At 40.6% G+C, this 22,207-nt stretch overlaps 2 protein-coding genes and 1 pseudogene across 2 annotated transcripts; 2 read left to right on the top strand and 1 right to left on the bottom strand.

The window, feature by feature from the left end:
* Window positions 1-7,207: 7,207 nt before the first annotated feature.
* On the top strand, window positions 7,208-7,907 carry LOC132630559 (uncharacterized). The gene is made up of 2 exons (XM_060346132.1): window positions 7,208-7,637; window positions 7,774-7,907. The coding sequence occupies exons 1-2, from the start codon at window positions 7,208-7,210 to the stop codon at window positions 7,905-7,907; spliced, it is 564 nt and encodes a 187-aa protein (XP_060202115.1).
* Window positions 7,908-15,364: 7,457 nt separating this feature from the next.
* On the bottom strand, window positions 15,365-15,458 carry LOC132634465 (small nucleolar RNA R71; annotated as a pseudogene).
* Window positions 15,459-19,793: 4,335 nt separating this feature from the next.
* On the top strand, window positions 19,794-20,165 carry LOC132630557 (uncharacterized). Its single transcript, XM_060346131.1, has one exon. The coding sequence runs from the start codon at window positions 19,794-19,796 to the stop codon at window positions 20,163-20,165; it is 372 nt and encodes a 123-aa protein (XP_060202114.1).
* The last annotated feature ends 2,042 nt before the right edge of the window (window positions 20,166-22,207 follow it).

Here is a 22,207-nt window from a genome sequence, read left to right as displayed (position 1 = left end):
ACACAATAAAACATCAGCAATTCCAAAATCAAAAGACTACATTCAAAATATACTCATTTCAATCCCAAAACTTCTTTTTATAATCAATCCATAACAACAACTTCATACAACCCCTTATATACTCGTATACAACAATGCCTTAACATCATTATTATCCCTCATATCAAGATTATCTCAAAACATACTAATAATTATAACTCAAGTTAATTAAAAACTCAAAATATCATCAATTGCATATTTGAACTTTCCCTCCAATTTCTTTCTCCTCAAATCCTAACATAATTACCAACCAAACTCATAATCATGAAACTAATATGAAATATTACCTCAAAATTCAAGAACACTTCAATTCCATGGTTTCTCCACCTTTAAAATACTCACCCAAACATCTTCAAGAAGATGAGACAAGTGTAAACCTCACTTGAAAACCCTTAACCACTTTAATCTTCACTTTGATCCTCGGTTTGTGCTAGGAAATATGTTGGAATATATTTGGAGAAGTTTATAGGACTTCCTAGGACTTGAGGCTATGTTAAAAATGAAATAAAAATGACCCAAAATTGTCATATAGACTTGTAGGAATATATGTGCATGTTGTAGAAGTTGGAAGAAGGTTCTAGAGGATTTGGGTTAAGTTTAGGGAGGTTTGGCTATTGGATGAATGTTGTAGGAAGTTCTACAGAGGTGTGGAGGTAAGAGATTGTGAGAAATTGATGAAAATTGATGAGTTAGATGACTTAAGGGGTGTATATATAATAGTCCAATTCGGTTTTTGGCTAATGGACCGAAATTGTTGGGCCTTTTTAAGTGGTTTCTAGAATTTCTGCGTAGGTTCACGGGCTTCTGACAGTCCGATTTAAAGTGCCCATAACTCCTTACTCTGATGTCTTATCGATGAACGGTTTGTTGCGTTGGCAACTAGACTTGAAGAAATTCATTTTAGGCTCTTGAAACACCTCAAAACTCGTGATATACTAAGGGATATACCTCTCTGAAGTAGTCCTAAAATTCTGTCCAAAATTTTGCCAACATTTTGTTTTTCAAATTTCCGACAAATTTATTTTCTTCGATTTGCTTGATTCTAGAATCTTGCGCAACTCTCCATACATGATAGTTATCATTAATCATACTTGATAATGGTCATATCCTTTAGTTCCAAAGTTGTCCTTTCCGGTTACGACTTAGGAGATCGTAATTCATCCTTTAATTCATTGTTACGTACTTCCTATGGCTTGTACCTTTCAAAACTTCATCGAAAATCTCTGATACTCCATTAATATGGTGATATAAGTGGCGTGCTCATGCTCTGAAAGTGCGAGTTTTAACACTAGATATGTAGATTTCGATATCATTTTGGGCATGAGTTGGTTGTCCCTGCATTTTGCAATTTTAGATTGTCACTCCAAAATCGTTACCTTAGCTATGCTCGAGGCACCTAGACTTAAGTGGACGGGTAACCTTAGTCCCCTCCTTAAGAAAGTTATATCCTTCGTTCGTATTAGAAAGCTAGTGGAGAATGGTTGTCTAGATTATTTAGCACATATCCGTGATACCAGTGCAGATACTCCTTCAATTGATTCGGTTCCAGTGGTATGCAAGTTTGCCGATGTGTTTCCCGTGGACTTTCCAGGTATGCCACCTGACCGTGACATTGATTTTCGTATTGACTTAGACCCAGGGGCTCATCCTATCTCTATTCCACCTTATAGGATGGCGCCAGTAAAGCTCAGGAAACTGAAAGAACAGTAGCAGGATCTTTTGAGTAAGTGGTTTATTACCCGAGTACCTCTCCTTAGTGTGCTCCTGTGTTGTTTGTAATGAAAAAAGATGGGTCTATGCATATGTGTATTGATTACCGTCAGCTGAACAAGGTGACTATCCGAAACAAGTATCCCATCCCCCATATTGATGACTTGTTTGATCAGTTACATGGAGCTTCTGTGTTCTCTAAACTTGACTTAAGTTCAGGGTATCACCAGTTGAAAATTTTGGCAGAGTTTGTTCCTAAGACAGCTTTCAGGACCAGGTATGGACACTATGAGTTCTTGGTTATGTCTTTCGGGCTTACAAATGCCCCAGCCACATTTATGGATTTGATGAACAGTGTTTTTAAGCCCTTTCTAGACTCTTTTCTGATAGTGTTCCTTGATGATATCCTAGTGTATTCTACAAGTAAGGAGGAGCATGAGAAACATTTGAGGATTGCTCTTGGGGTATTACAGGAGAAAGATCTTTATGCTAAATTCTCCAAGTGTGAATTTTGGTTGTCTTCTATGTCCTTTTTGGGCATGTAATTTCAAAGGAGGGTATTATGGTAGATCCGCATAAAATTCAGGCAGTGAGTCTGTGAAAGGGTTTTCCTCTATTGCTTCTCATTTGACTCGCTTGACTCAGAAAAAGGTATTATTTTAGTGGTCCGACGAGTGTGAGGAGAGCTTCCAAAATCTTAAGACATTGTTGACTACAGCGCCTATTCTAGCATTGCCCGTGGAGGGCAAGGATTTTGTTGTTTATTGTGATGTTTCACGTTCTGGTTTAGCTATTGTATGGATGTAGGAAAAGAAGGTGATTGCTTATGCTTCTCGGTAGTTGAAAGTGTATAAGAAGAACTATCCTACTCATGACTAAGAACTGGCAGCAGTGGTGTTCGCGTTGAAAATTTAGAGGCACTACTTGTATGGTGTCCATTGTGAGGTGTACACTGATCATCGCAGTTTGCAGCATGTGTTCACTCAGAGGGATCTGAACTCTAGGCAGCGGAGATGGATGGAACTGCCGAAAGATTATGACATCACCATCTTGTATCATCCTGATAAAGCAAATATAGTGGCTGATGCATTGAGCAGGAAGGTCGGCTAGTATGGGAAGTTTGAATCGTTTGATTTCTTCGGAGCGTCCATTAGCTAGAGAGGTTCATACTCTGGCTAATAGATTTATGAGGCTAGATATTTCCAACACGGGCAGGGCATTGGCTTGTGTTGAAGCTCGGTCATTATTTCTGGAGCAGGTTAAGGCTAAGCAGTTTGAGGATGCTAAGCAGTTTGAGGATGCTAAGTTATGTAAAATTCGTGACAAGGTGTTGCGCGGTGAGGCCAAAGAGGTCGTGATTGACGAAGAAGGAGTGCTGTGAATTAAAGGACGAGTTTGCATGCAATGTGCGGGAGATTTGATTAAGACTATTCTGACAGAGGCTCATAGTTCGAGGTATTCTATTCATCCTGGCACTACTAAGATATATCGTAATTTGAAGTAACACTACTGATGGACTAGGATGAAGCGTGATATAGTGGAGTTTGTTGCTCAGTGTCTGTACTGCCAATAGGTAAAGTATGAACATCAGAAACCTAGGTACACTTCAGAGGATGCCCATTCCTGAGTGGAAGTAGGAAAGAATAGCAATGGATTTCGTGGTTGGTCTTTCGAAGATGCTGGGGAAGGTCGATTCTATCTGGGTTATTATTGACAGGTTGACTAAGTCTGCCCACTTTCTTCCAGTGCAGATAACTTATGATGCGGAGAAATTGGCCAAGATCTACATTCGTGAGGTGGTTAGGCTACATGGGTTCCGATCTCTATTGTGTCCGACAGGGGCACAACGTTCACATCTAGATTTTGGGAACATTTGCATGATAAATTGGGTACTAGGTTGGACCTTAGTACAGTTTCCACCCTCAGACTGACGGACAGTCCAAGCGTACTATTCAGGTTCTTGAAGATATGCTTCGGGCTTGTGTGATAGACTTTGGTGGTCATTGGGATTCATTCTTGCCATTGGCCAAGTTCACATATAATAATAGCTACCACTCAATTATTGATATGGCTCCATTTGAGGTGTTATATGGAAGGAGGTGTAGGTCTCCTATCGAGTGGTTTGATGCGTTTAAGGTGAGACCTTGGAGTACGAATCTTCTGAGAGAATCCTTAGAGAAGGTGAAGGTGATTCAAGCTAAGCTTTTGGCAGCACAGAGTAGGCAAAAGGAGTATGCGGACCGTAAGGTCTGAGATCTTAAGTTTGGAGAGGGAGAGCAAGTATTGTTAAAGGTCTCACCCATAATGGGTGTGTTGGGGTTTGGGAAGAAGGGCAAGCTTAGCCCGAGGTATATTAGGCCATTCGAGATACTCAAGCGTGTGGGGGAGGGAGATTATGAATTAGCTTAACCTCCGGGTCTATCAGGCGCTCATCCAGTATTTCAAGTTTCGATGTTGAAGAGGTACCACGGTGATGGTTCGTACATAATTCGTTGGGATTCGATTTTCCTAGATGAGAACTTGACAAATGAGGAAGAGCCTGTTGCTATCTTGGATAGGGATGTTCATAAGTTGAGGTCCAACAAAATAGCCTCTATGAAAATTCAGTGAAAGAATCGCCCTGTGGAGGAAGCTACTTGGGAAACAGAATTTGATATGCGTAGCAAGTATCCTCAGCTTTTCTCCGAGTCAGGTAACTTTTCCTAGATTCCTCATCCTTGTCCGTTCGGGGACGAATGGTGTTTTAATTAGTATCTGGTGTAATGACCCTCCCTATCGTTATAGAAAATATAGGATCACTCGACCAATACAACCTTCCCAAGGGTAGAACGAGCTAATAGAAACTCGAATGTATAAGTCTAAGAACTAGAAAAAAAAAACTTGACTTATTTGTGATTGTTGTTTGATTGTGTTAAGTCCATGAGGGGGTGACGTAGGAAATTAGAACTCCGTTGGGAATTCTGATGCCACGGGTGGGTTCGTATGGTATTTTTATGTCTACGTGCAAGTTTTGTTTGTGTTTGTAAGGCCTCGGATGAAATGTTGGGTGGTAGAGTGAAAAACTGCAAAAAATTACAAGCCTACTGTCTCAGTGGTACCACAGCGACGGGGAAGGTACCGATACGGCGGAACCGCTATAGCGGTGAGCTTCTCGCCGCAAGCAGTCAATCGATATTCATTGGGTCCGTGGTGGCCGGCAATGGACCGCTATGGCGATATCGCTATAGCGGGATATAGCCCGCCATGGCGGAGGTCAGTTTCTTTGTGGTCCGCTATAGCGGGCACTTGGCAGCTATAAAGAGACCGTTGTAGTAGTGATTTGACCGCTGTAGCGGTCGACGGGGGCAGAATCTCAGTTTTTAAACACTTAGTTCTGAATTTTTTATTCATAAAACTCCAAAACAGTTCCCCCACAAGCACCTAGGACGAATTTCCAAGCTAGGCAAGAATGTTCTTGAGAAGTAAGTCTCAACCATCCCTTTCAATCATTATGTTATCATCTTCATGATTATCATCCCTTTTATGGGTCTCCAATGGTGAATTAGTAATAGTAACCCTAGAACCTAATGGACCTTCTATAATTGATGGGTTATCATGGTTATCTTGTGTTTATCATCTAATGGCTTGGGTTAACTCCTTTTAATCAAGAATGGAACCATTAGAGCCATGAACTAATCGAAATTTACACTTAGGGTTTCATAAAAATGGTAGCTTAACCATGGAAACTAATTGTAATTGATGTTTGATTAAATAGCTTTATAAATTAATGATTGGTGGTTACTACGGCCATTGTTAGGTTGTTTTACACCTAGAAATCATTCACCCATGGGAATAGGGCTAAAGGAAGGGTGTTCTTGAATTGATTTTGTGACTAGAGTAATTATGACTCATTGAGCATTCTAATTTCTAGACTTTGAGCGTTCTGAGGCTTTACGGAAGGGAAAAGTTGTAGCGGAGTGATTCGCATTGTTCCAGCTCTACGTTTGAGGTAGCTTACGGTCTACTTGAGTTATACTTTTATTAGTTGATTTTATATGTTATGAATTCGATAGGAGAAAGCATGTCTAGTCTTGAAACATGGTATGTGTGTGTGGTTGAACTCCTATATGTAATTGTTCGAGTGACTGCATGGGCTTCATGCCACTATTCATGGTGTTGGAACCTATAGTTTGATGTTGTTATGGTGAGAAGTTAATATGATCTTCTCGATGAAATTGGGATACAAAACGATGATTCGATTATTAAAAATAAGAGGACAAGAAATACTATTGTGTATATATATATATATATATATATATATATATATATATGAAAAGGCACATCAGACCAGGGGTGATGATGTGACCTAGATTATGAGCTCATGGTTCGAGGTTCGTTCCGAAAATGGGCGGTACATGATGTGGATCCGCGTCCGAGGTTCTCTCCGGAGCGGAGGATTTATGGCTCGAGTCCGATGAGTATCCGAGACGAGTGGTACATGAATGTCATGGGTCCCCTACAGGTCATGACTACTGAACAATGATATCAGTTAGCATGTGTGTACAGGGAGTATATAGTTATTTTTGGTAGACTTGTTCCCGTTTGTTGTTTCTGTTGATTTGATTTGTAATATCCTATGTTGACTTTTTTTTGGATTACTGATTTTGTGTTGTTGGCTGGCTTACCTATTTTATTGATTTTATGATGTATGCATGATACTAATCTTAGTCGGCCTATGATATCTATCGATACATAATGTTTATACTGCTACTACCTTGCTGCATTCTTTTGAGTGCAGATTGTTATCCTGAGACAACTACCCAACCTCACATTTAGTGTTGAGGCCATTTGCTGACAGATTTAGGGTGAGCTTCTATCAATGCCAGGGTGCCCGAAGATCTTCTTTTATGATGTCTATTTCTATCCGGACATTGTTGGTTATTTATTTAGACAGATTACATTCCTTAGACATGTTTTAGATTAGAGTCCTTGTACGGTGACTTTCGAATTTTGGGGTTTGTAATAGTTAGGACTTCCGCATTTACTTCATTGTTTTATGGCATAACGTAATTTTATTTATCTTGTGCTTGAATGGTTAATAACTAACTGAGTTGGTTAATATAAAAATGGACTTGAATGAATAGATGACTTATGTGTTGGTTCGGCCACTAGGAGTTAGTGTGGGTGCCAGTCATGGCGGGTTGGGTCGTGGCAGAAGTGGACATCAAGTGAAGTTTCTTGTATGGAAGTTCTTGAAGATTTACAATATGCTATTGTGGGTAAGTTTTCTTATGGGTGGTCTAAACTAGAAGAACATCATACTATTATTCCTAAGCAATGTGGGACTAAGGGTAAATGTCAAGTAGGGTTTTTTAGAAATAGACATGTGTTGATTTGATGCACGTTAATGGAGGATTTTATCACATGGTATTCTAAGAGTGCCTTTTGGTTGAAGTCATAAGACGGTTATACATATCAGATGAGGCCTCTTTTTTATGATTCAAATTTCAAGATTGATGAAGAAACTTCTACTGCCATGGCATGGATCTCATTTTCAAATGTTTTTCCTACTTTCTTTGTCAAGGAGTCTTTGTTCTCACTTGCTTCTGCTATGGGAAAACCTTTGCATCTTGACTTGGCTACTATTAATAAGGCAAGGCTAAATTGTGCAAAGGTGACGGTCCGGGTGGATTTATTATCAGATTTCCCAAAGTTTTTTGTGATGGAGATTGAAGATGAGGTTAAAAAACAGACTAGGAATGTTAAGGTAAAGATTCACTATGATTATCTTCCAAAGTATTGCACTGCGTGCATGTTACAAGGACTTGCAAATGAGGGGTGTAGAGTACTGCATCCTGAACTAGAGAAGGATTTACATGTTACTACTTCAAATGAGAAGGTTGTTGACTGTAGATAAGATAGAGGAGCCAAAGCAGAATAATGAGGAGTAAAAGAGAGTCGTAAATCAAAGATATAATCAGCACAGAAGATATAGAGGAAGACTAGTGCAGCAATATTAACCAAAAGTGCTCTCTAGTGGGACAGTGGTTACTTATCCAAGGGAGAAAATACATAATGGAGAACCAAAGAAAAATCCTACGCTTGATGGAGCAATGGTTCAGAAGGAGCCTCACAAGGTTCAGGATAAAAGTGTGCAAGATGATGGTCTAGCAAATTAGAAAAAGTTTGTAGTTTTAGCCAGTATTCAAGATGATGAGGAGATGAGGCAAGAAGATGATCTAAATGCAAGGGAGGAAGCTCAGGAAACTAATAAGGCTCAGATGGAGGAGCAGATCATTAATGCAGATAACACTCAAGCAACTGAGAATTTGAGTGGCTCAGCCAATAGTGAATATCAAGAACTTGTAGACAATGTGATATTAATAGATAGTCATATGGATGTAGCACAACATGAAGAAGAAACTGAGGAGGTAGGAGATTCAATAGGAGTGGAGATTGCAAAGGAAGATAACAATGTTGTGGACACAGATGGAATGCAGAATTAGCCCATTAAACATTATGTTGAATTTACTAGTAGCCAGGAGATACCATCAGAGAGTACCAGTATGAAGAATAGCAAATCAACAGACAATAAAGAGGCTCATGATACTAATATTCCAAGTGACATCAATGGTATAGCACGGGCTCAGTCTAGTGGTTTTTCTTCTAAAGAGTTAGAGCTACCAATAATTAACAAAGATAGTGTTGGTGATGAGGATATATTAATTGATGACAGTGTTGTGGTGTCTCATTCTGTGGAGGTAGCAAACAATTCTCAGGCTGACAATCTAACAAGTGAAGGGGTGAACAACAATACTCCAAGGTCTGGTGGGGAATTGCAGCAAGGTATCAATGAAGGGGCACAATTGGCAGTAATGACAGAAGTTCATGTGAACAGCTTATCCATTACTAAGGAGCTTTCTCCCAACAAAGTGCTCTATGATCTAGTGTCTCATAACGTAGAGAATATTGAGGAGAATAAGGGGAATCTTGTTATGGAGGACAAAGACGAGCATATTAATTTAGTGAATGAGAAGGTATATAAGCAGGCTGGAGTCTCTCCTAAAGTCTCTAAAGCAGTTTCGAGTACCAAAGGGCAAAAGAAGGTGCAGAAAAAAAATGACTAAGAATGGTCCAGTAGAAGAACAACCTCATATTAGGGTGTTACAAAAGAGAGCAGTCAACAAATCATCTTTTAAATGATGTTAAAGTCATTTATTTGGAATATAAGATTTGTGAAGACTCAAAAGCATTTCATAGACTCCAGATGCTTCACACAAATCACAAGTTCTTTTTGATAGCCTTGATGGAACCTTTTCAACAGGCTAGATACATTCAAAGATACAGGAGTAGATAAGCCATGGCTAATGCATTTTCTAATTGTAGTGGAAATATCTGGTGCTTTGTTAACAGTAATATTGATGTAGAGGTGATTTCAGACACAGTTCAACAATTGACATTGAGACTGTTCTTCCAGGATTTTGTGAAAACTATGTATACCACTCTGGTATATGCAAAGTATGATGAAGCTGAAAGGTTAGAAGTACGAGACAACATGTATCATTTGTATAACACTATCACAGAGGCATGGATGATTGGTGGTGATTTTAATGTGGTCTTAAATGATGAGGAAAAGATTGGGAGTATCCCTATTCAGCCTCGATATATGGAGGACTCTGTCTTTTGTGTGAATTCTTATAAACTGGAGGAGATTAGCTTTAAGGGCAACCCTTTTACATAGTGGAAGGGTAGAGCTTGAGATGATTGTATTTTTGAAAGGTTGGATAGAATGTTCATTAATGCTCCTTTCCAAGATTGGTTTAGCAGCTTAGAAGTGGAATATTTGGCTAGGACAGGTTCAGATCATGCCCCTTTATTATGTACTTATGGAGAAATAGATCAAAATCAATACAAACCTTTCAAATTTCTGAAGTTCTAGGTGGAACATGATTCTTTCATGGATATTGTGAGGTAGAATTGGCCAGTATGGGAACATAAAGACCCTTTCATTAGCTTCAAGTGTAAGATGAAGAAGCTTAAGGGGGCCTTGTCTCAGTGGAGTAGATTGACATATGGGGATACTTTCAAACAGATCATTATTAGGGAGGAAATAGTCAAAATTAAAGAAGTCCTGTTTGAAGAGGATCCCTCTCCTATCAATAGGTGTGTATTGCAAAAGGCTCAGGCTGAAATGAAGAAATATTTGCACTATGAAAAGGAATATTGGAGACAAAAATTTGGTGTTGACTAGTTTGTAGAGGGTGATAGGAATACAAATTTCTTTCATACTATTGTGAAAGGAACAAGGAAAAAGCTACAGATCAGGAAAATTCAGAATTCAGAAGGGGATTGGATTAAGGCGGAGGATCAAATAGCTACAGAAGCAATTTCATTCTATGAAAAATAGTTCACTCAAAAGAATTTATATCAAGTGGAAGAAATTCTTCTGGATCATGTTCCAGTTTAAGTTGATGATGGTATGAATGAACAACTTAGAAAAGTACCTACTATGGAGGAAGTTAAACAATCAGTTTTCAATCTTAGTGGATCAAGTGCCTGTGGTCCAGATGGTTTTTCAGGTATATTCTATTAGAAGTGTTGTGATATTGTTGGAAAGGATTTGTTTAGTATGGTATTGTCTTTCTTCAATGGAAATTCTCTTCCAAAATCTATTACTCACACAAACCGGGTGTTGCTTCGTAAGAAAGAATTGGTTAATACTTTTTCTGATCTTAGGCCAATCAGTTTAAGTAACTTCATAAACAAGGTGATATCCAAAGTGATACATGATAGGTTGGGTGATATCCTTCCTTCTTTGATATCTCCAAATTAGGCTGGTTTTGTACAAGGGAGGAGCATTATTGAAAATGTTCTTCTAGCTCAAGAGATAGTCACAAATACAAGGAAACGAGGGAAGCTAGCTAATGTGGTGATTAAAATAGATATGGCTAAGACCTATGACAAGGTTTCTTGGTCCTATCTTATCAAAGTGCTAGGGGAGATGGGGTTTTCTAATGTGTTCATTGACATGATTTGGAGACTGTTGGCTAACAATTGGTACTCTATACTGCTAAATGGCAAGGCGAAGGGGTTTTTTCACTCTATAAGGGGAGTAAAGCAAGAAGATCCTCTATCTCCTACATTATTCATCCTGACTGCCGAAGTCCTTTTAAGAGCTTTGAACTCTTTAGCCGAGGATGGTGGCTTTGTTGGATATGGTATGACTAAATGGAGTGCAAGGATTAATCACCTTACATATTCTGATGATACCATCATAGCTGCATCTACTGAGAAATACTCTTTGATAAAAATCATGATCATTTTGAAGAAGTAGAAGGTGTTATCAGGTCAGCTTATCAATAGGGATACAAATGCTTTCTATTTGTATAGTAAGGTGGCACAGCATATGCAACAAGAAGTTTAGCATATTACAGGTTTTAATAGAGATCAGTTTCTTTTAAAGTATTTGTAGTGTCTTATATTTCATACAAGAAGGAAGAAGATATATTACAATGATCTCATTAAAAAGGTTAAGAACAAACTGCAAAGCTGGAAAGGAAGACTTTTATCTTATGGAGGGAAAGCTATTCTTATTAGCAGTGTTCTTCAAAGTATACCTATGTATAGTTTGTCAGCTATAGTACCTAATAAGTACACTATTAATGAAATGCACAGGATCTTTGTAAGATTTTTCTAGGATAACAAAGAAGAGGAAAGAAGCAGACACTGGGTGTCAGGGCAGAACATTTGTTTGCCAAAACAAAAAGGTGGCCTTGGTTTCAGATCCTTGTATGATATTTCAAAAGCTCTGTATGCTAAGTTATGGTGGAGATTCAGAACTACTAATTCCATGTGGTCAAACTTCAGGTGGAACAAGTACTGTAAGAAACTTAAGCCTACTAGAGTTCAATGGAAGGGGGATCTCAGATATGGAAAATGATGTTGCATGCTAGAGATGAAGTGGATCAGTTCATATGGTGGGAGCCAAAAAATGGTTCATGTGATGCATGGGATGATAACTAGACAAAGCTTGGTCCAATTAGTCATTTTTTACATGAGATCAATCACAGTAAAACTAACATTATGGAAGTTGCTGATGTAATGAAAGACGATGGTTGGAACTTTGCAGAAATGGAAGCTCACTTTCCTACAAGTGTTGTGGAGCATGTAAGGAATGAATTGGTGTTTGTTCAGTTGAATTCAGAGAAGGATAGACCTTGGTGGACTTTAACTAGTTCAGGAGAGTTTTCAGTAGGAAGTGCTTGGAATATTCTTAGACAGAAACAGGAAATTATACATTTTACCAAAAATTATGGGTCAAAGGTCTTCCTTTCAAAATTTCTTTCTTACTATGGAGAGTGTGGAGACTTAAGTTACCTGTAGATGATGTGCTCAAGAGAATGAAGATTTCTATTGCTTCTAAATGTAGATGATGTGATAATCCTAGTCAGGAGGAAACTTTGCAGCACTTGTTCTTAACTAGCTCCTTTGCCAAATCCCCATGGCAATATTATAAAGAAGCAGCAGGAATTATTGAGCCTTTTGTGCAGATTCATCAAACAATAGTGAAGTGGTGGGAAAGTGCATGTCATGCTAAGTTGAAGACTATTATGCAAGCTATACCAGCTGTGGTGTGTTGGAAACTTTGGAAGAGGAGAAATGTCATGATACATGGAGGAAGAATGAATATAACTATGGTGATCCATAGTATAAACCTGAATCTGCATAATCTCATCAAGTCTTCGTATCCTTGGCTACAGCAGGTACCTTACTCATGGCCTTAAATGGTGCAACTCTTGGAAGGATATAGGCCAAAAATACTTTGTAAGGATTCATGTGGATGCATCCAGCTGTGGGATGGTTCAAATGCAACACTGATGGGGCCTCTAGGAGAAATCCAGGGATGAGTTCTCCTGCCTTTTGCATAAAAAATGATAGAGGTGAATTGATGTATGTTGCAGCTAGAACACTAAATGATACTACTAATATTTGTGCAGAGGCTATAGCAATAGGGGATGGTATTGAATATTGTGTGACACATCAGTTCTTGCCTGTGATTATTGAAACTGATTTCTTGGCTTTGGTAAACATCATAAGGTAGGTATGGAGTATCCCTTGGAACATCAGTGTTACACCTCGAAAAATTTCCCGTTAACGTACAGTGAATAGACTAACGAAGGGCACGAAGTATAAGACATTTTGATAAGTAAGAAATAGCATTTGATGATTCTAAATGAGATTTCAAAGACATTCTAGGTAAGAGACGGAAGTTGCCAAGAAAGGCAAGGTATATGCCATGTATCGAAAAAGGTTTACGATTAAAAAGTTAACGATGACTTAATGATATCTTGGAGAAGAGTTATAATGTCCTTTAGATTGTTAATGAGGTGTTAAACAAGTGTTAAGAGGGTTCCGTAAGGATTGGAGATCAAAGGAGTCGACGAGAGCGAGTTCGGAAGAACTGGGCATTATACGGCCCAACACACTGGCCGTATAAAATATACTGGCCGTATGTTAGGCCGTATATTCAACCCAGATGACCAGCCTCAGTGGACCAAATCTACGGCCAGACATACGGTCAGTGAAATTTATACGGACCGTATGTTGGTCCGTAGAATTTGGTCGGGACAGCTTCTAAATTAAATATAAGGGACCAACCACATTCCATTTATTTCATTTCATCAAGATATTTGGCACAAATATCTAGATTTAGTGTCATTTGCACTTCACTTCTTAGCACTTTAATCGCAGTTTTTAATGCAAGTTGTTGTATATGATCTTATGTTGGTATGCTTGTATGAATAGGTACAACAGGGACCAATGGAGGGTATTCCGAGCAGTTTTTTATTGAATCTGAGGCTGTGCATGTTAGTTGAACTTGGGAAGGAAGTTCCAGCATTTGAAGGCAGAATCCGACCACTGAAGGGTCTCATGCGCTGGCTATGCGTCACACAGCCAGTGCACAAAAACCCCATCTCAGAATCTCAGACAGACCATGCATTGTCCATGCGCCGCACAAGCAACGCACAGAGGAGATCATGTGCTGGCCATGCGAGGCATAGCCAGCGCACAAGCGGCGTCAGTTGTCCCACTTGGATCGAGATTGGGCAAACTTATCTTATATTTACCCTAGCATATAAATAGTCATTTTGAACATTAGAAAGGCAACTTGGACGAATTTTGAGACTTGTGAAACTCTTTCTAGGTTTTATTCCTCTTCTATTATTTTTCTTTACATTGAAACCCTATGTTAATCATGAATTCTTGTTTCCATTCCCGAATCATGTGTAACTAAACACCGTAATTCTGGGGTTGTGGCGTAGCCATGAATATTGACGTTTAACAAGTATTTCAATCTTAGTAGCTTGTTCGTATGCAATTGCCTCTTTACTTCTGTGCTTAATTGCTTGATTTTCTGCGCAACAGTTGAGTTCTAATTACTAATTGATAACTGTGCTTGGGAAAGACGTTGTCAATATGGAGAAGAAGTAACGAGATTGTGATCTGAATATCCCTATAGTTTGGCCAGGATTTGTGACTAGGATAGGAATATACTTAGTTACCGCAATCAATTTCATGTCATGCTCTTATTGCATTCTTGATAGGTCAATACCATAGGAATATAGGAGGCGAGTTATGTTGAATCAGCGAGTAGTGGTTCGGGAGAACACTACGAGATGAATAATCCGGTTAATTGACATTGTGAACAAAGTTGCTAAGGTGGGATACTTGAATGACTCAATTGGATTGGTGAACAGACCACGGCCCTGGAATACTTCTAAAATCTTCATAAAAGCAGTATTCAAATACATTCTTAGCATAAATTCTGGTTACATTGTTAGTTATTTATATTACAGCATTAGTTTACAAAACAACCAAAACTTTTATTCTTTACTTGCATAGGTAGTAGCAATAGTTTATTTTCGTGAAAGTATTGGTTATAAGTCTCTGTGGGTTCGACGTCCGATTTTATATAATCACTATATTACTTGTACGACCACATACACTTGCGTGTGCATTTGGACGCAACAAGTTTTTGGCGCCGTTGCCGGGGACTTAGAAGTCAATTATTTTTTTTGCCATAATAAATTGTATTGCTATACTTATCCAGGTATTAACGTCTTGATCTTAGCTACTACTTGATTGCAGGTACTTTATTCGAATGCGAAGGACTGCGAGTCAAAACAATCTTGAGAGATTTGAATTTTTTTGCAGAACCCGCAAGTTGTAGCAGAGTTACCTGTGGTCATGGCTAATAATCAACCAGCGAAAGTGAGAGAGGTTGCAGTGCCTCGTGTGGCGGATGTCACTTCAAGCATTGTCAAGCCCACCATCGAAGGGCACTTTGAGCTGAAGCATCCTATGATTCAACTACTTCACTCTAGTGGGCAATTCACGGGAATGTCGCACGAGGATCCTCAGCGTCACATCCATACTTTTTTGCAGATTGTCGATACTTTTGCTACTGGAAGGGTCACTAAAGAATATGTGCGGCTGACACTATTCTCTTTCTCTCTATTAAGGAATGCCAGTAACTGGTTATTAGCAGAGCCCGCCAATTCTATCACTACGTGGGATGATTTGGCGATGAAATTCTTGACAAGGTTCTTTCCACCAATAAAGACAGCTCGCCTCCGAAGGGAGATCATGTCATTCAGGCAGAAAAATGGAGAAATTTTGTATCAAGAATGGGAGAGGTTTAAGGGTCTTCTCAGAGATTGTCCTCACCACTATCAGACGCATGAAGTTCTGGCACACACATTTATTGAGAGTCTAGATGCCTAACATAAGTCATCACTAGACACTGCTGCAGGAGGGCAGGCGCTTGATCTAAGCTATGAAGAACTATTCACACTATCGAACAGGTTTACACATAGCACTCCAGACTGACAGGATGATGCAGCTAGCAGTTCAGTTAGGAAGGCACCGAGTGTCTTTGAAGTAGATAATTTTACATCACTATCAGCACAGGTTGATGCCATGAGCACTAAAATCAAGAAGTTAACTGCTGCGCAAGCTCCACCACAGATGCATGCAGTGCAACAAGCCATCGTTTTTTGTGAAGTCTGTGGAGAAGGTCACAACAATGATGAATGCCTTGCAAATCTGGCATCCATATACTTTGTGGGTAATGCAAGCAAGGGGCAAGGAATCAACAATCAATACGGGAATTCCTACAACCCAAGTTGGAGGAATCACCCGAATTTCAGGTGGAGTGACAACCCAGGTAATCAGAAACAGCACTATCAGCCAGCATCTGCTCCTCAAGCACCCACGAACAGTATGGAAGAGATGATGAAAAAGATGATGGGTGATACGCAAAAGATGATGATAGACCAGCAGAAGTTGATAGCAGATAATCAGAATCGCGATTTGGCTGTGCTAAATTTGGAGAGGCAGATGGGACAGATAGCTAGTGCACAAAATACTAGACCACATGGAGGACTTCCAAGTGATACGGATTTGAATCCCAAGCCTTGTAATGCTGTGACTCATCAAAATGGGAGAGAACTAGAGGAAGTGGCTCCGAAGAAAACCAATTGAGTAGAAGCTGAAAAAAAGAAGACCACCGAGGAGATGATTGAAGAAGAGAGGGTAGTCAAGACACCAGTGACAAAGCAGCCATAGCCTGTGGTTGTAAAGCCACCACCTCCATTCCCTCAACATCTGGCAAGGCAGAAAGAAGAGGCAACTTACAAGAAATTTCTTGATTTCCTTAAGCAGGTACACGTGAATGTCCCATTGGTTGATATGCTGTAGGGTATTCCAAAGTATGCTAAGTACATCAAAGATATTGTTGCAAACAAAAGCCGATTCGGAGAGTATGCCACTGTTGCACTTACTGAGGAGTGCACTTCGCGGATTCAAAACAGGTTGCCCACTAAATTGAAAGATCCCGGAAGTTTCACGATTGAGATTTCTATTGGAAAGCAGGTTGTTGCTCGAGCACTATGTGATCTTGGTGAAAGTATAAACCTGATGCCTTCATCTATCTTCAGAAAGCTAGGCTTGGGAGTGCCCAGACCAACTACTATAGTTATTCAGCTGGCGGACAGATCGTTAGCAAGACCAGAAGGCATTATTGAAGATGTCCTGGTGCAAGTGGGGTCGTTGATAATTCCTGCAGACTTCGTGATTTTGGACTTCGAGCCAGACCTGGAAGTCCCGTTTATTTTGGGGCGACCATTCTTGGCCGCAGGGAGAGCACTTATTAATGTAGTTGTCGGGAAGCTCACCATGAGAGTACACGATAAAGTTGAGGTCTTCAATGTATACCAAGCTCTGAAAATGCCTGCAATCTATGAGGAGTTGTCCGCCATTACTGTTCTGAATGATGATACACAAAGGCCACTCATCACTTCTCATGATCCATCGGAGAGAGCCTTGGTGGGGGATGATATGTTTGGTGACACGACGGCGTTTGAGATGGTGCAGATTCTGGATATGGCAAGTATTTATATTCGGTCAGGCGAGTTTGAGCACTTAGACAGGACAATGGGAGTAACTCCGAAGTTATCAATTGAAGCGCCTCCGAAGTTGGAATTGAATCCCTTGCCTGCCTATCTTAAATATGCATTCTTAGGCGAGGGTGATACCTTACTAGTGATATTGGCAACAGAGTTGACCACCGAAGAGGTTAGTATTTGTTTGGAAGTATTGAAGTCTCAAAAAAGGGCATTGGGGTTGCAGATATTTGATATTCAGGGAATTAACCCCGCGCTATGCATGCACAAGATACTCATGAAGGATGGTCATAAGCCTAGCGCACAGCATCAACGCAGAAAGAATCCGGTAATGAAGGAGGTTGTCAAGAAAGAGGTAATCAAGTCGTTAGATTCAGGCATTATTTTTCCCATTTCGGACAGCAAGTGGGTGAGCCCGGTGCAATGCGTCCCAAAGAAAGGAGGGATGACAGTTGTGACAAATGACAAAATACGAGCTCATTCCTACTAGAACAATCACTGGATGGAGAATTTGCATGGATTATCGCAAGTTGAACGAGGTAACCAGAAAGGATCACTAACCCATTCCTTTCATAGATCAAATGCTAGACAGGTTAGCCGGGCAAGAGTTTTATTGTTTTCTAGATGGCTATTCGGGCTACAATCAAATAGCTATTGCTACGGAGGATCAGGGGAAGACCTGTTTACATGCCCATATGGTACATATGCTTTCAGACGCATGCCATTTGGGTTGTGTAATGCACCGGCGACTTTCCAAAGGTGTATGATGTCTATTTTTTCAGAGATGGTTGAGGACTTCGTAGAAGCGTTCATGGATGATTTTTCGGTATTTGGGAACTCTTTTGAGGTTTTCCTGAAGAATCTAGACCGAGTACTTGCGAGATGTGAAGAGACTAACCTGGTCTTAAACTGAAAAAAATATCACTTTATGGTCCGAGAAGGTATCGTCCTTGGGCATAAGGTTTCAAAGAGAGGGCTAGAGGTGGATCGTGCTAAAGTGGAGGTCATTGAGAAGCTGCCACCCCCTGTATCAGTCAAGGGTGTGCGCAGTTTCCTTGGGCATGCAGGATACTACTGACGCTTCATAAAGGATTTTTCAAAGATCTCAAGTCCGATGTGCAGGTTACTTGAAAAGGAGGTGAAATTCCTATTCGATGATGCTTGTATTAAGGCCTTTGAAGGTCTAAAGAGGAGATTGGTAACTGCACCAATAATCACTGCACCTGACTGGAACTTGCCATTCGAGTTGATGTGTGATGTAAGTGACAATGTTGTGGGGGCTGTGTTGGGACAGCAACGAGAGAAAGTTTTTCATTCTACCTACTATGCTAGCAAGATGTTAGACGCTGCCCAAATGAATTACACTGTGACAGAGAAGGAGCTACTAGCTGTGGTTTATGTGTTTGATAAGTTTTGGTCCTATCTCGTTGGGACACATGTTATTGTCTATACAGACCACATAGCCATTTGCTACTTGTTCAGCAAGAAGGATGCTAAACCCAGGTTGATTCGGCGGATTCTCCTTTTGCAGGAATTTGATATTGAGATTAAGGATCGTAAGGGAGCTGAAAACCAAGTCACAAACCACTTGTCTAGATTGGATAACCATAATCATTTTGTGGAGGACATCCAAATTCGAGAGTCGTTCCCTGACGAGCAGCTATTTGTTATTCCCGTGGCCGAAGTCCTATGGTATGCTGATATTGTGAACTTGATAGTAAGTGGGGTGTACCCTCCAGAAGCCACCTCACAGCAGAGAAAGAAGCTGTATCATGACTCCCGATTTTACATATGGGATGAGCCGTATTTATTCAAGTAAGGGACTGATCAGTTAGTGCGGAGATGCATTCCACAGACCAAGGTGAATCAAGTGTTGGAGAGTTATCATTCTTCCCCATATGGAGGGCACTTTCAGGGTGATCGTACTGCTACTAAGTTTTTACAATCTGGCTTCTATTTCCCACTCTTTTCAAAGATGCTCATACATTTGTTAGAAATTGCGACAGATGCCAACGAACGGGAAACATCTCTAAGAGGTACGAGATGCCTTTGACAAACATATTGGAGGTAGAAATATTTGACGTCTGGGGCATCAATTTTATGGGTCCCTTCCCACCATCCTTCGGTAACAAGTACATTCTGATTGTTGTCGACTATGTTTCAAAATGGGTAGAGGCAGTGCCTCTCCCAACCAATGATGCGAAGGTGGTGGTAAATTTTATGCGAAAGAACATATTCGCAAGGTTTGGAACCCCACGGGCAATGATTAGTGATAGTGGTTCGCACTTCTGCAACATCTTGTTGAAGAACCTTCTAGCAAAGTATGGGGTGAAGCATAAAGTCTCTACAGCTTACCACCCACAGACATGCGAACAGGTAGAGGTCACGAATAGAGAAGTGAAGCAAATTCTAGAGAAGACCGTGAATGCTCAGAGGAAGGACTGGGCAATGAAGTTGGATGACGCCTTATGGCCATATCGCACAGCATATAAAACCCCCATCTGAGCGTCTCCTTACAGGTTAGTTTATGGGAAAGCGTGTCATCTGCCCGTTGAATTAGAGCATAAAGCATATTGGGCAATAAAAAAGCTCAATCTTGATATGAATCTAGCGGGAGAGAAGATATTGCTTCAATTACATGAGCTTGATGAATTCAGACTAGGGGCGTATGAGAATGCAAAGCTATACAAGGAAAAGACTAAGAGATGGCATGACAAGCATATCCAACATCGTGAGTTCGTACCAGGGCAGCAGGTACTACTCTTTAACTTGAGACTGAGGTTATTTCCGGGCAAGCTTAAGTCCCGTTGGTCTGGACCATTTGTAGTGACTAGAATCACCGCCCATGGTGCAGTCGAGATACAAACCATGGATGGGGTGTGCAAGTTTTTGGTGAATGAGCAGTGTCTCAACCGATATTGGGGCGGTGATTTTGACAAAATGAAGGAGCAAGTGCTCCTTAATGATGAGTAGAAAAGAATCTGCGTCGTGCCGCGACGTTAACTAAGGCGCTTCTCAGGAGGCAACCCGAGTTTGTAATGTAACAACTCAAAATAAAATAAAAGTACAAAAAGTGTCGTGCGACGACCTTAACTAAGGCGCTGGTTGGGAGGCAACCCAACCTTTGTAGCGTATATGTCATGTTTGTTCATGCTGCAGGGCAAAGGGAGCCACGGGAACTCGAAACGAATGCAAAACAGTAAGAATCGAGATCCAGGTTTGTTTGTGTTTTTCCTATGCGTCGCATGGGAATCGCACACAACGTAAGCAGGCCAAAAATTTGGCTAATTATAAAGTTCAGAAGGGGGGGCATTGTGCGTCTCGCATGCATCGCATGGCTAGCGCATGCTCTACACTCAGAGTCAAAAATTTGGCTAAGTATAAAGTTCAGAAGGGGTGGGGGTGTTGTGCGTTGGTCATGCGTCGCATGTCCAGCGCATGCTCTACACTCAGAGTCAAAATTTTGTCTAAGTATAAAGTTCATAAAGGGGGGTGTGTTGTGCGTTGGTCATGCGTCGCATGGCCAGCGCATGTTCGGCACTCAGAGTCAAAAATTTCTAAGTATAAAGTTCAGAAGGGGGGGGGTGTTATGCGTTGGTCATGCGTCGCATGGCCAGCGCACGGGTCTACTCGGTTCGATTTCTTTTAAAATAATAAGACACACACGACCCCCAATAACCCCCACTTCTCACAAACGTTCACCCTCTCTCCACAAAACACCCCCACGCGAACCTGAATCCTAAAACCCTTCTCCCAATCCCTTTCAACTCTAAGGAAGGTAGTGTCAATCATCTCACATTGCAACACAAGGTAATATTTAATGTGCTTTCACTCATGGAAACCCCATTCCTTTTTTCCCATTTGTGTTGGTAGGGAACATTGATAAACCATGGTTTAAGGGGTTGGGCGAATTGGGGTGAGGTTTTGGTATTGTTGTGTTGGTAATGGGTGTTGGATGCAAGAACAATGATTCCCAAAACTAAGGAAGGGTCTTATAATCCTCCATTGTTGCAAAACTCCAAGGGATAGTTCTATGCCCACAAGTTGTTTGATAAAATTCCTAAATCAAGTTTCTTGTGATTTTTGTGAAGTCTTGAGTAGCAAATAAACTTGAAACAACATTCAAAACCATAGGGCATTGCCGTGAACAATCATAGGTCCTCCAACATGATGTTCCTTGTTTTGTAGAATAGTTTTTGAGTCGTTTTTCTTTTGGAATCCTTGGTCTCATTAATTTTGTTCGTTTTAGTCTCTAGATTAGTTAACTTCTTTGTTTCATATTTTTTTTGTACCAGTTTGTAGTAAGTGTGGGGTGTTTCACGACCCCACACTTGGGCTTAACTTGCGGACGACAAAGTGAAGTGTTAGCGTACAAGAAGTGTGGGGTCGTTTCACGACCCCACTTGGGCTAAATTTGCTACTACCGTTGGATGGTTGTGTTGTGTATCTCTACAAGTACAATGGTGACCAAGGGAAAAGGTAAAGTTGACGATTCGGGCCCCTCACAAGGTTCTAAGATAAGTAGAGGGGGAAAGCACACCGTTACTAAGAAAGGGGCAACAACTCGTAATGGCAAGCAACAAGTGGTCCCTATCCCTCGGGCTTCATCCCAGAGGCCACGGCCCACCTTCCACGGGACTGGTTTGGCAGAAGAATGGTACAAAGAGTTCCCTCTAGCTGATGGATATGTGCATGAATGGGCTGTCAATAAGGTAGCATTGAAGAAAAATTTCAAGGGAATCTACAATGAAATAATCGGAATGGGCTGGAACTCGGTATTTGATAACCCAGAGCCGGTCAACATTGACATGGTTCTGGAGCTTTACTCCAACATTATTTTGGCAAGAATAGAGGGTGGCGAGCCTCATCATTCGGTGAAATTGAGAGATGAATGGGTGTCGTTGACAGCCTCCACTTTGTGTGCACAATTGGGAGTTCCCGACCATCCCATGGGGCCATTGCTTGAGTTCGTCAAAAGGCCTGACTATAAGGCCATTCGAAAAACCCTGTGTGGG

This window comes from Lycium barbarum, chromosome 3, assembly GCF_019175385.1.
Source record: "Lycium barbarum isolate Lr01 chromosome 3, ASM1917538v2, whole genome shotgun sequence".
NCBI classification, from domain to species: domain Eukaryota; kingdom Viridiplantae; phylum Streptophyta; class Magnoliopsida; order Solanales; family Solanaceae; genus Lycium; species Lycium barbarum.
This window is presented reverse-complemented; position numbering and strand designations above follow the sequence as displayed.

Coding starts and splice junctions, on each gene's coding strand:
- LOC132630559 (XM_060346132.1), top strand. CDS start 7,208: ATGAGGCCTCTTTTTTATGATTCAAATTTCAAGATTGATGAAGAAACT. Junction 7,638..7,773: donor AAATGAGAAGGTTGTTGACT/GTAGATAAGATA, acceptor CTAGTGGGACAG/TGGTTACTTATCCAAGGGAG.
- LOC132630557 (XM_060346131.1), top strand. CDS start 19,794: ATGAATCTAGCGGGAGAGAAGATATTGCTTCAATTACATGAGCTTGAT.